Source organism: Pituophis catenifer, unplaced genomic scaffold (assembly GCF_029215685.1).
Source record: "Pituophis catenifer annectens isolate HBS135680 unplaced genomic scaffold, rPitCat1.0.hap2 SCAF_1, whole genome shotgun sequence".
Lineage (NCBI taxonomy): Eukaryota > Metazoa > Chordata > Lepidosauria > Squamata > Colubridae > Pituophis > Pituophis catenifer.
The window spans coordinates 250244630-250258731 of NW_027256881.1; the positions used below are offsets into that span (position 1 = coordinate 250244630).

The 14102-nt window shown below is 34.5% G+C and overlaps 1 protein-coding gene and 1 long non-coding RNA gene across 4 annotated transcripts in view; one reads left to right on the forward strand and one right to left on the reverse strand.

Annotated features, from left to right (window-relative positions):
• USH1C (USH1 protein network component harmonin) overlaps positions 1–14102 on the forward strand; it is a 56214-nt gene that overhangs the window by 4972 nt on the left and 37140 nt on the right. Inside the window, exons 3-10 of the mRNA XM_070957447.1 lie at positions 2648–2791; positions 3631–3769; positions 8300–8408; positions 8730–8754; positions 9195–9252; positions 11373–11476; positions 12417–12501; positions 14004–14063. Of these exons, the coding sequence (XP_070813548.1) occupies positions 2648–2791; positions 3631–3769; positions 8300–8408; positions 8730–8754; positions 9195–9252; positions 11373–11476; positions 12417–12501; positions 14004–14063 (724 nt within the window). The remainder of the gene's footprint in view (positions 1–2647; positions 2792–3630; positions 3770–8299; positions 8409–8729; positions 8755–9194; positions 9253–11372; positions 11477–12416; positions 12502–14003; positions 14064–14102) is intronic.
• LOC139327585 (uncharacterized) lies at positions 410–10607 on the reverse strand. Of its 3 annotated transcripts, none has more exons than XR_011601671.1 (4): positions 10358–10607; positions 7547–7619; positions 2246–2387; positions 410–646 (listed from the first exon to the last, which is right to left on the reverse strand). It is a non-coding gene; the product is annotated as an uncharacterized lncRNA (long non-coding RNA). The 3 variants fall into 3 exon arrangements; XR_011601673.1 differs by lacking the exon at positions 2246–2387 and adding an exon at positions 2562–2778; XR_011601672.1 differs by lacking the exon at positions 10358–10607 and adding an exon at positions 8707–8772.

Here is a 14102-nt window from a genome sequence, read left to right on the forward strand (position 1 = left end):
CACCAGTATATTTCGATAGGAATTGTGGCTCTGTAAAAACATACAAATGCATTAAAACATGAGCTCATGTTCCCAGAGCTAATTTCATAGGATCTATGAAATGGTGTTTTGAAGTAGCAGACAGATGTGGACATGGAAATATAGCACTATAAGAAGGGCTTCAAATAGTGTTAGCATTGAGATCAAAGGCATTAAATGAAAAATATGAAATGATTATGCTGTTGGTGTTTAGATGTATACATATACATGCATACACAAACAATAATTTTATCCTTAAAGTACCATATAACTTAAATAATAGTGCAGCAGATCCTCTTCAGCAAGAAAATAAGTACTCCATTTTTGCTCTGTTTCCTTGTTTTCTCAATACTAATAAGATACAATTATAGTTTCATTTTCTACTCAATAATAATTGAAATAGGCGTGAGCCCATTTTATTTTGCATAGAATAAGAGGAAATATTTCTCCAGATTTCAAAGGTGAGTGAAGTTTACAGTTTAATTTGTACCACCTCAGCAGAATATTTGGCTGTTTTCTTTGTGATTTTTCTTCAAAGATATAGCTTGGCATGGTTTTTGTCTACTAATTCATTTTGGTTTCCCTTGAGACTGTAATTGTTTCTCCATTCATAAAGGCTGGTCTGCAGCTGTTTAGAGAAGAAATAATTCTGATTAGTTAATTGTTTAAAATGTGGCTGGAAGTACAAAGATGTTTTCTTTGCTGAATCCTTATCTATCCTATTCTGGGAAATGTTATTGATAATTTAAAAAGGTGGGAAAGAATTCACTCTTGCTGCAAGAGGCTATACTTTGCGTCCTACAGAGAAACTCCTCTATTTGTAACTCCTTTGACAATATTAGTCCCCATTGATTTTTGCTTCTAGCCTTATCCTGTTCGGTTCTTCCCAAAGGACATCTCTTTACCAAGGATTTTAAAACTAATACTTTTTATTTTATTACTTGGATCAGGATTGGATCTATATTGGATTCTGTCCAATATACATAAGGGAATGTATATTGGACAGAATCCAATATAGATCCAATTGTATTCATATACAAATGAAACTTAGATTCCTACTCCATGATGGACTCTAATCCTCAAAAATATATGCCACTAGAATTGTATGAATTTTTAAAGTACTCCATTACTGTTTCCTTATTATTGCATCACAAATGGACATGGTTTATCCCTACAATGCTTATTAAATGGGAAAATATTTTTATTTAAAAATAAATAGATGGCTGTTGTCCTTGATGAAAACAGTACATACGAAATCCATGCATTTGCTGGTTTTAAAATTTCAGAAAACACAACTTTATTTACTGTTCCATTAAAGGTTCCATTGAATTTTGTAATTGACTATTTGGAAGTATTTGATTGCTATTAAGAATGTACTGCTTGTATATCAAGCAATTCTATCAGGTTGTTCAATATCTGTGATAATATGATTGTACCATCATGCATTATACATACATTTTACATAGATGAATAGGCAGTACAGAATGAATTTAACCTTTCCAAACCTGGTTAAGACTATACTAGCTATCATGATCAAAATATTCCTTCCAGAAAATTTGGTATATATCTTTCTAGTTTAACCATATAATTACATAAGTGATTTGATCCAAAGAAACTTGCTTGCATTTATTTTGCATTGAAATAAGTGAAACTTAAATTACACATTACTTTCGTTCTTATTTACATTACTTTCCATTTTGCTTAGTTTTCACTAGTCATATATGCATAGATTCACACACATATATATATACTGTATATATATATATGAATATGCACCAATATTATACCTATAGCTATTCTGCTAGTCCTCTTTGAGTGTACCATACAACAATAAATTTCTCTTTGAGTAAGCAGTTGTACAAGGTGCAGAAAAGGAGTAAAAAATAAACTGTTAAACAAAAAAGGCATGAGATATGGAAACAGAAATACACAATAGTTGAATTTTACAGCAATGCTGTTCATAGTATTTTTCTTTACCAGACTAGTCTTGCAAATCATCCATGTTTCCACTGAATCCATAGACCAATTCAATCAGATCTATTACATTTCATATAACATATCTATTTTTCTATCATTTGTTTCATTTGTTAATTCTTACCATTTACTCTACTTATAACTTAAAACTTAATATTCTGCATACGATAGTTGTTATAAGATGAACTAATACATGGTAGATTCTGCTGCTCATCAGTGATTTGATCACTTAAGGCAGGGGTGTCAAACTCACGTCGTCACGGCAGCATCACGTGACATACTGGAACTTTTTTCCCCTTCGCTAAACTGGGCATGGGCGTAGCCAGCATGTGACGCATCCGGGAGTTTGACATGGGCATGGGCCGGGAGTTTGACAGCTCTGACTTGAGGCTTTCCTATATTTTTTTTAATAAAATAGGAACAGTTATTAGCCAATGCCACATACTATGCTAAATACATTATCAGATTTGTTTTATAACTTTCCACAATTTTATTCTGTAGATCCAAAAATCAGAAGGAGTCTGGTAGCCCCTTTTCCAAGTAACAAATGTTATTAAGATAGTAATCACCTGCTTTAACATTTTATCAAGTGTTATAAGTGCTTAGGGAAGCTCTTTATTATGACAGACTAACAGAAGCTTCCTAACTTCTGTAGATCAATGAATCTTCCAGTATTGGTTGGTGATCTGAAGTATGTAATCAATGATCCCAGTCGACTACCATTGTTTGAGGCCATTTGTCCTCTTATCCCATTAAAACACCAAGTGGAATATGATCAGTTGACACCTAAACGAACAAGGTAAGGTTGAACAATATTTTTGACTATGGGAAAAAAGCACATAAAAGCTAATCCTTATATAAAAACTCAGAGCACACTATATATGGTCATTCTGAACAGTGTTCTGTATAACTTCATTTAATATCAAAGCACACTTTTCAAATAACTAATTATTTTTTATTATAAACTATAGAACCATTAAGAGATCTTTCCTTCTTATCTTTTCCTGATTATAAAATATGACAGATCTAGCTTCCTCTTCTCTCTGCTATCTGTTTACTTCAAAAAAAATTGCAAAACATCAGATTAAACTCTAACCAAAATCCATAATAAATACTTATAACAAAACTCCTATTATGAGAAACGCATTAACAACTCAATCAAGGAGTTTCTCTCCTAGTTCAAATCTATTCCTGCTCCCTTAGAAAACACAGTTAATGTGTTTTGTCTTTAGAGAGCTGGTGAAGAGCAATGAGAAGACCACATTGGAAAATGTGTGTGTTTTTTAAAATATCATCCAATAATGAAATCAATAGCCAAAGATTAATGAACATGAAGAAGAAAGCATTTTGCAATATACATATTTGCTAAATAAAAATTTTCTATAGCAGCACAAGAGCTGAAACAGTTGTTGATAACTTTCTGTATCCTTGCCACAAATTAATGAGATTGGACTAGCATAGAAACCCAAAAAAATAATAAAACAAAATAAATTGAAAGCCTGAATAATGAAATTTGAAACATATATCTTGTACTCTTTGAAAGCTTAGAACCTAATTACAAAGGAAAGATAGATATGTTTGATTTATAGGAACTTTTATGTTGCAAGTGTAAATTATTTGATATTACAACTTCTACAGGAAACTGAAAGAAGTGAGATTGGATCGTCTGCATCCTGAAGGCCTTGGAATAAGTGTGCGAGGAGGTGCTGAATTTGCTTGTGGCCTGTTTATTTCACAGCTAATAAAAGGAGGACAAGCAGACAATGTTGGACTTCAGGTGAAGCAATATATATATATATATATAGCTAAAACTCTTGCAGGTACCATAACCAAAATGCATTTTAGGAAGAAAAACCCTTATCAGAAGAAAAATTTGTAGGATTGTAATCAAACTATGCCAGCAAATCTGGAGAATGACACAATGGCCAACAAATTGGAAGAGATCACTCTACATACCAATAAAAAAGAATGGATACTTAACAAGTTGGGCACTATCATGCAATATCTTTAATTTTACATGCTAGCAAAATAAGATTAATGGTTATGCAACACAATTAGAACCCCATGTGGAAAAGATGTCAGATATTCAAATCTGACTTTAGTAAAGGCCAAGGAACAAGAGACAATGTTGCTAATGCTAAATAATTGAGAAAGCCAAACAGTATCAAAAAAGTCCATATGTACTTCAATGATTATAAAAGGGCCTTTGATTATGTTAATCAAGTCAAGCTAGCAGATACAAAAGTGACAAAAGTATTCGCAACTTTATATCTCTTTGAATATCTTTTATATCAGGGGTATCAAACTCAATTTCATTGAGGGCCGCATCAGGGTTGTGTTTGATGTTGAGGGGGGCAGGGTGGGTGTGGCCAGTGTGACATCACTCTTGTCAGGGGGAATCTGTGGTGATCTGAGCGCTCTGCCAGCGAAAATGGGCTCCTGAGCTCCGTTTTCAGCTGGGACAGCCTCCTTTAACCCTCTGCCAGCAAAAACGGAGCTCGGGAGGGCTACTGTTTTCACTGGCAGAGGCACCGCGGGCCAGTCCTTCATTGTTTCCAGGGCGGCGCCATGGGCTGGATCCGGCCTGTGGGCCTTGAGTTTAACACCTTTGTTCTATATGCTGGGAAAGAATTTGACTTTCTATTACTCAAAGAGGGAAGGAGAAGCACACCCAAATGTTGTTTATTACATGAAAGCAACGGCTTATAAACTTACACACATTTATATTTTTAATAGTTTAGAAAACCATGAATATTATATATCAACTCATAAACTAACTCAAGAAAAGCCCAAAAGAAGAACAAATCTAAATGTTTAAATAGAAAGCATGTTAACAAATATTAAATTTTCCTTGTATTATAATCAAAAATTTCTAAAAAACTGTTAGGAATCTGCATCAAAGAGTTGCTGACCTGACTTTGTTGATATGTGATTTTAAGTATTAACATAAACTGTGTTCATAATAATCTCTGAGGGACATATCTGAAACTTTCTGAAAACAAGTAAATAAGAGAAGTTGACAGGAGGCCCATTGTTCTAAATTGCTGTCTCATGATAATGTCAAATGCTTCTGAAATTTCATCCATCTGCATTATTTCATTAAATCTCCACACATTTTCTAAGCTGGAAAAAATGTGGTCTGAGAAAAGTAATGAGTATCAGTTTCTTCTCCTTTTTTACATACTATTTTGATTCATCTATGAGAAATTAAAAAGTTTTCTATACTGCTAAAACTACTCGCATATGTAACTAGCTCTGACCTATTTTTCTGTGTTGTCTTCATTTTTTTTTTCCTGAATAGATAAGTATTTAGCCTTTTCATGTCATTCACCTTTTCAAAAATTCTTCTAGCTATTCTCCCAGATACAGATATCTTTGAGGATGTTGTGGGCTAAAAGGAGCTGGAAGTTATTATGGATAATAGAAGTACAGCAAAATGAGAAAATAGAAAATTTGAAACCACCACAGTTCTGCTTCCTATAGTCCAGCTATTAAAGAGTGTTTTCAAAAGCCAAAACAAAGCATTTTCTGTTTGATACTTTTCCTTTTAGCCCCCTAGTTCTTCAGTAATAACACAAGCAGCTTAATACACGCTGAAAATGCAAGACATAAAATGTTTCCAAAAAGTATTTCCTTGGACATAGAATTTAGTACATAAAGAAGGCATATTCTACCTTATAATTCCCTCCGTTCTAAAACACCTGAGAACTCAAGCTTGTTCATTGTTTCTTTTACGGTAATGATAGCAATAGCAATAGCAATTTAACCATCATCACTATTAACCATGTCCTCTGTTTTTAAAAACAAAAACTAAACAGAAACCTGTAGAGATTATAGTCATAGAAAAGAGTTGTCAAAGTGTGGAGTGGGAGTTTTTCAAAATTAGCTTCTGAAGGATGATTATTAAAAGGTAGCAAAACTTATTATCCAAATATAACAAGGACAGATTACTCTTAGTTTGTCTGCCTTTATTAAATGATTACATTGTTGATCAATAGGATACAGGTAGTCCTCGACTTACGACCACAGATGAGCCCAATATTTCTGTTGTTAAGTGAGACATTTGTTAAGTACGTTTTGCCCCATTTTATGACCTTCCTTGCCACAGATGCTAAATGAATCACTGCAGCTGATAAGTTAGTAACACGGTTGTTAAGTGAATCTGGCTTTCCCATTGACTTTGCTTGTGAGAAGATCACATGACCTTGGGACGTAGCAACGGTCATTAGTATCAACCAGTTGCCAAGCATCTGAATTTTGATCACATGGTCATGGGGATGCTACAAAGGTCATAAGTGTGAAAAATGGTCATAAGTCACTTTTTCAGTGTCGTTGTAACTTTGAACGGTCACTAAGTGACCTTTGAAAGGTCACTAAGTTGTTAAGGCGAGGACTACTTGTATTCATATAGCAAGTGCAATGTCTCTTTGCTCTGCCTTACATCATTGTAACCATGGGCTTATTTATTTATTAATTCAGTTGAATCTGAATTAATTCACATGAATTTGGGCAGCTTACAGTTGTCTTAAAAATCAATTAATTAATAATAGCATCACATTTCCCTATTAGAGATTTGTGCTTAAAAGAAGAGGGGAAGGGGAGTTGGTGGGGAAGAGGCTTAATAGCAATAAGAATTTTGCCCAGTAGATGGAGCAATCATATCATTGTAAGGTTTGTGGAGCCAATTGTTCATTCCATTATTTCAGCCTGGTCCACAAATAACAATTTGAATTTAAACTAAAATATTCTATGCCCTACATAGTTGCTACCTAATTCATTCTAGCAGATTCCTTTGTGTTTAAATAACTGTATAACATGAATAAATAAGTAATCAACAAGAAGATAAGTCTTCCAAATTATCAGTTGCATAACTGTAACAGTCATGCTTGAGAGAATACATATTAATTGTAATTTGTAAAAGAATTAGTAAAAACCAAATCTGTTGATGATGTCCTTTTCTCTCATTTCCTTTTAGCACTTTGTAACCTTCAGCATTTTTTAAAGGATTATATATTATTGACATTTGCAGAATTACTTGTCTTTCACTTTATTTTCAAGCACAATCATGTCAGGATTTTATAAATAAGCAACGCTAAATAATATGAATGCTAGCTCTGATGCAAAATATTGTAATGCTTGTGAGGTAGGTTTTGAGCTTTGGTGGGGAAAAAATGGCTATAGTTAGTCTAAGGGTGACAAGAGGATCAGATAAGATGGAAGAGGAACAAATAAAATAAAAAGGGATCAATAATTGTTTCCTGGGAACAATAATTGTTTGTTTCCATTCAATAGGGTCTACTTTTCTTGGAAATGCTGTGTTGAGAGTACTGTTCACTATTTTCCAAAGAAAATGTTTTTTTCCTAGAAAAATATTGCTCTTTCAGGAAAAAAAATGAAAGCTATATTATAATTAAATATAGAGTCTGTGTCAGGGTTCTAGAATTATCCTTCTCTAATAGAAGGGTATCTTTTATTTTTGGAAGCCATTTTGATGCAGTCAGTACTTCTGTTATTAGAAATGTGGGGTTGGTGATTTTCACTGATTTCCACTTACAGTCCTTGGTCTATCACCCATGGTATTCTTCTGAACAAATTTGGCTAATGGCATGGTGATGGGAGGAGACAAGCTGGAAGAGATAAAATGAAATTAGTAGTTTCCTATGGAATTGTCCATGAGTAAACTCAGCTCAATGTGTGTTAATACATAAATTTATTTACTAACTTTATTCACTCAGTCACATTCATTTTTTTATGACCTGATAGATTTCATTTCACCAGCAACATCTGTCAGTAATAGCACTTTTTAGATTTTGTAAAATCATAATTGAGTTATCAGTAATAGTATCTAATTGATAGAGTTCACTTTTTCCAAGGATTAGGAATTTCTTCCCTGGCTCTTGCCTTTATGTTTTGTATGGTAACAAAAGTAATAAAAAGCTAGATAACTTATAAGGCATAACCACAATGGCAGACATATTGAGAAGAGTAGGCTCTGCTATGGCAGCCATTTTATGTTCTGAAAATTTCATTTACATCCAGGATCCACCAATGTACTGTAAAGAAATTGAATGAAGGTTAGGCTTGTAGAGCCAGTTATTTATTCCTCAGCAAGCATAGTCAGCTACGGCACGTTTAAGGGACTTTATGTGGCTTGCAAGTTTTTTTTCTTATGCATTCTATCCATTTCATAATGGAAATTGTCTCCCTCTGTACCAGAAGCAACTTCTTTCCAATGTTGATTTGCAACTGTATATTTCTGCTAAAATATGCTATTGAATTTTGATTGGTTGATTGCTTTTTATTTAAGGTTGGAGATGAGATTGTTCGAATAAACGGTTACTCTATTTCTTCATGCACTCATGAAGAAGTCATCAATCTTATACGCACAAAGAAAACAGTATCTATAAAAGTGCGACGTAAGTACACCATTGCTTTGAGATTTTTTTTTATTCCACCTTTATTACTTTATAAGTAACTCAAAGTGACAAATATACCTAATACTCCTTCCTCCTCCTATTTTCCCTACAACAACCACCCTGTGAGGTGGGTTGGGATGAGGGACAGTCAACTAGCCAGCTTTCATGGCTAAGGCAGGACTAGAACTCACAGTCTCCTGGTTTCTAGCTTGGTGCCTTAGCCACTAGATCAAACTGATATGTGATATATAATTTTATGTTAATTAGATAAGATAAATCTGAACATTTTGTTAATCACCTTTAAATATGATTTCATTGCAGATGTTGGGATGATACCCGTTAAAAGGTAATGCTTTTTTCTGAAAACATATATTTTATGTACAGTGTAGATCACACATACTGTAGTAATTTTCAGTTGTATTTTTCAGTTGGTTAAAAAAAGGTTCACCTACAAAAAACTAAAAGACTTCATAGCATTATACATGCTGTAATATAGATATCAGAGATTAGTAAATCACCTAGTAGGCATTGATTTGATTTTGATACGTATCAATCTTACATCTTGTCATCTTAGAAACATAGAAACATAGAATAACAGAGTTGGAAGGGACCTTGGAGGTCTTCTAGTCCAACCCCCTGCCTAGGCAGGAAACACTACACCACTTTAGACAAATGGTTATCCAACATCTTAAAAACTTCCAGTGTTGGAGCATTCGCAACTTCTGGAGGCAAGTTGTTCCACTGATTAATTGTTCTAACTTCATATCTTCATATCTTTTATTTTAGTTCCCCAGATGAACCTCTCAAGTGGCAATATGTAGATCAGTTTGTATCTAATCCTGGGGTAAGATGCCCATTCAACCTATCACAAATTATATCCTGTGGTCTTAAAATTCTTTTTAAAACACCTGTCCTCATTACAGATGCTCTGCACTCATGTTCCTTGCCACTGGACTCACTGATTGGGACTGACAAAAGTTGATATTAAAAATGTCTGGAAACTGCTGGGTTGTTCAATGGGATGAGACAGATTTAGACCTTTTTTTTTTTTTTACTGAGTGCAAGCTTCCCTTTTTGATGTTGCAATTAACAGCTTCATAGAAATAGACAGTGCCTTCCCTCATATTGAAATCTACACGATTAAAATACTAGGAGGGGCAATGAAAATTCTGCAACCAACTCTTAATGTTTTAAAAAACGTGAGGGTATTACAAAAATACCCTCACCAGGGATGAAACCTGTAAAGGTAGCCTGATAAAATGTCTGTTGCTAAGTGACTAGTTTGTCGCCTAGTTTGTTGTAGCCATTCAAATCTGGATGCCATCCAAGTATGTGGACTTCAACCTTTATATGACTTAAAGGTCAACTATCTGGAGGGTGCCCAGATAGGAGAACTTGGAACTGGCTGAAGAAAATGCTTACTAAATAGCCTCCAAAGATTAAATGGTCCTTTAAAAAGCAGATTGGCTATAATGGCTAAAAGTCTGAATGGGAAGATGCGGCTTTAAAGTAAGTTTTGACCAACCAGTCTTTCTTACTGTAATATGTTCTGAAAATATGATAGGATAAACTTTGTATGATAAACAGTGAGAAACAAATCTCCACTAAATTTAGTTTTATTAGCTAAAATGCACACTAAAATGAAGATTAGGTAATAGAAACCCTTAAGATTCATCCTTCCCATAAATATAACCTGATGAGAACTGAGTTTGGCAGCGGGCATGCAAAGCTGACTATTACAACCTTGAGGATTGATAACACAGTTAAAGTGACAGGATGGAACAGAATAAAAAACCTTAGAGTATTCAGGTTTCACTTTTATGGGTTATATCAAATAATAATAATAATAATAATAATAATAATAATAATAATAATAATAATAATAATAATAATAATAATAATAATAATATCATTTTTGTGGAAACAGTTCAGGGGTGGGTTTTACTTACCTTTACTACCGATTCGCATCGTGCCCACGCGCACAGATTGCTTCTGATGACGTCCGGGTCAGTGGGCAGAGCCTATAGAACCGGTCAGAACCGGGGGGGCAATCCACCACTGAAGTAGTTATATCTATGACAATATGTATTAACTTGTGTTTTGATTTTTGAAAATGCTTCCAAAATGCTTAACGTAGCCACTTTTGAAATTTAGAAAGGCTAAGACTATAGAATTACTTTGATAACTGAATGAGAGATAACCATGCTAGTCTGAAAAGCATCATATCACAACATTCTGTTATTGATGTAATATGTGTATATTACAGGGAGCTTCAACAAATTATGCTTTGTTGAATGACCTTAATCAACTCTTCTTTACTCCATTTACTCCATTCCAAATTCCATTCATAGTTGTTTTTTATTTCCATACCGCCAACCCCCTCCAAGGTAGCATTCCATCCTCCCTGAGACTTCCCTAGAGTTGTGGATTTTTGGTTTTTAAAAAAAAACAGTTTTCTCCCTATTGTTTTCTGTTTTGAAAAAAAAGGTCCTCCCAAATATATAGATTAGAATATATTTAGCATATGGGATAATGCCAAAGGAAAAAAAAAAGGAGTCAACCTAAGGCAATTTGGTGGCTGAGGTGAAAATGATCTGCCCCCATACCAACTTGGTTGCCGCTGAATATAGGTTCAGGCAAGAAGATGGGATAAAAACTTCCCCTTGTAATAAAAAGCAGATTATCTGGAACATGCACATCTGTTCTCCAGCAGAGGTGAACAGATATGGAGTTGTTATTACTGCCTCTCTGTGCTATCTTCTTAAGCAACTGCCCCATTCTCCTAATCTCAGGCCTAATTTTTCCAAAATGAGTAAACGGATCGTCTAGAGCTTGTGTTTTAGCCTGGATTGCAGATGTTTATTAAACTTAGATTCCATTTGAATTGGGAGAGGGAGGCAGTGGGATAACTTCTCTATTTAACTAATTGCAGTTTAGCAATTAGCCTGTTCTCTCTTATCTTAGGATGGTCAAAACAGCATTGCAGGTCTTGCATCATCCGGAGGAAAACATCATAAAGAAAAGAAGGTTTTCATTAGCCTAATTGGTACAAAGGGCATGGGATGCAGGTGAGCTACAGCATTTTCTTGTCACTTGTTTCTCCAAGAAAATGTAGTTAGTGGGAATGAGCCATTGATTTCATTTAATTTCAATTAAACTTGATACACGTGCAGAGCTTTGGATTTGATTCCAAAAAGATGCTTTGAAGTGGCTCTGGGAAAAGAAGCAAAGAGTTACAGAAGGGTTCTGTGTTCATAGTCTAGTACACGGATGTCAAACTCAATAGCATGATGTATCGCGACGTTTTTTGTCTTTGCGGAGCCAGGATGGGCGTGGCCTGCACGTGACGTATCCAGCCTGCAGGCCGCCAGTTTGACAGGCCTGGTCCAGTACTTCAAAATATTTTTGGGATCAGAATATGAAGTGCTGCACAATCCTGTTAAACATTATTTTGCTTTCACATATAAATCATTAAGTATTAAAAGGACTGATTTTGGCATTTTTATTGTTTAAAATGCTGGTACAAATTATTAAGCCCTAAAGCAGAGATAAACTACAAATACCATGTCTGCCTTCTGGATTGGCATCTCAGTTATTTGGTCTTTGACTCATGTCATTGTGGACATTTTTATTAATTACTGATTTATGACTTGAAAAGAGTCACTTCATTGTAAAAGTTGTTTTCTTTTCATATGGATTAGAACACTTTAATTATCTTCACTGAATTTTATCTATTCATAGATATAGATCCAAACAAAACATTTGTGTGATGCAATCCTTTTTTAAACACACAAATTTCACAATAAAGTTCTTCGTTTTATTCTAATGTACTGTAAAATGAAGAAAGTTAATATTTTGCTTTCTTATCCTTTTTCAGAAAAATCCCAACCTACCAGATTAGATTTGGTATATAGGAAGATTGCAGAGAGGGGAATATGATTAGTCTATTCTTGATATGATTGCCATTAATTAATTAATTGATTTTATTTCTTTCATTTTTTGTTCCAGTATTTCCAGTGGCCCTACACAAAAACCTGGCATTTTCATAAGCAACGTTAAACCAAATTCTTTGTCTGCTGAAGTAGGGTTGGAGGTGAATATAAACCATACAAAATCTAATTGCATGGAAATGTTTAATTTGGAAGATGGTCAAATGGTTTTTCTCTAATCATAAAAAGTTTGGTTTGTGAAATTGGTTTTTAACTTGCAGGTGAATGTAGTATATTTTATACCATAATTGTTAGCCATGTTGAGGACCATTTGCTAGTGTAAATACAGATTATCAGTTAATTAATATGAGCAGTTTAATTCTGATAATTATATACATCTATCTTGTTGCATTGAAATGATCTAATCTCATGGATTAGATTAAGCAATTCACTTACCTTTCCTGGAGCTGAATGGTTTTGAATTTTTTAAGTCTCTAATGCTCTGCAGACAAGTTGAAAAGAACTCAAGAGAAGAAAAAGAGGAAGAAGAAGAAAAAGGAGGAGGTCTCCCCTACCCCCAATGCAAGCAAATATAGGAAATCACATTTTTCCAAGCAAAGGGTGCATTTTATACCTTTCGTTTGATCTGCCAGAATAAATAAAAACTTTTTTGACAAAAGGGGAAAAGATTCAGTCTCAAAGGAGGAGATCTATTTTGTTTGTTGTTGTTTAGTCACTAAACAACAACAACAAAGAGCCCTGGTGGCACAGCAGACTAAAGCACTGTTATTAACATCAGCTGCCTGCAATTACTGCAAGTTCAAATCTCACCAGGCTCAAAGTTGACTCAGCCTTCCATCCTTTCTAAGGTTGGTAAAATGAGGACCCGGATTGTGGGGGCAATAAACTGACTTTGTATAAATATACAAAAGTATGAAGGCTATTGCTTAACGCATTGTAAGCCGCTCTGAGTCTCCGGAAAAGGACGGCATATAAATCAAATTAAAAAAAAAATCTGAACAATATGGACCATAGTATGCCAGACTCCCTGTCCTCGGAGATTGTCCAAATTTATATTCATTGTGTCAATCACAGTATCTAACCACCTCAGCGTCTGCTGTCCCCTTCTCCTTTTGCCTTCAATCTCATCCAACATCAGGATCTTTTTTAGTGAATCCTCTGTTCTTATTTGGTGACCAAAGTATTTGGGCTTCAGCTTCAGTATCTGTCCTTCCCAAGGGCAGTCAGGATTTATTTCCTTTAGGATTGACCAATTTGATCTCTGTGCAGTCCAAGGGACTCTCAAGAGTTTTATCCAACACCACAATTTGAAAGCAAGGGGATCTATTATCAGATTTCATTGAATAGAAAATTCTGCAGTGTTCATCTCTTAAATATTGAATTGTGACACTAAATAAGATAATCAAAGATAAATTAGGTAGTTCCTGGGAAGCTGAGTATTCCAGTAGTAACCTTCTTTCATGAAAACTGTGTGGGTATGTGCATCTGTGCATGCACATATATGTTTTAACGGGAGAAAGGACAGTGAAGAGTACAGCTTTTGTCTTATTTCAAGAGTTTTCCAAAGCAAAGAATGGGCCACCATTTACTATACTAAGAAGTGTACAAAAAATATTCAACACTTTTGTTGATTTTTTTTTTTTAGGTTGGTGATCAGATTGTTGAAGTAAATGGTACAGACTTCTCTAATATGGATCATAAGGAGGTAATTAGAACCAAGTGACCCTACATGACATAGGATCTG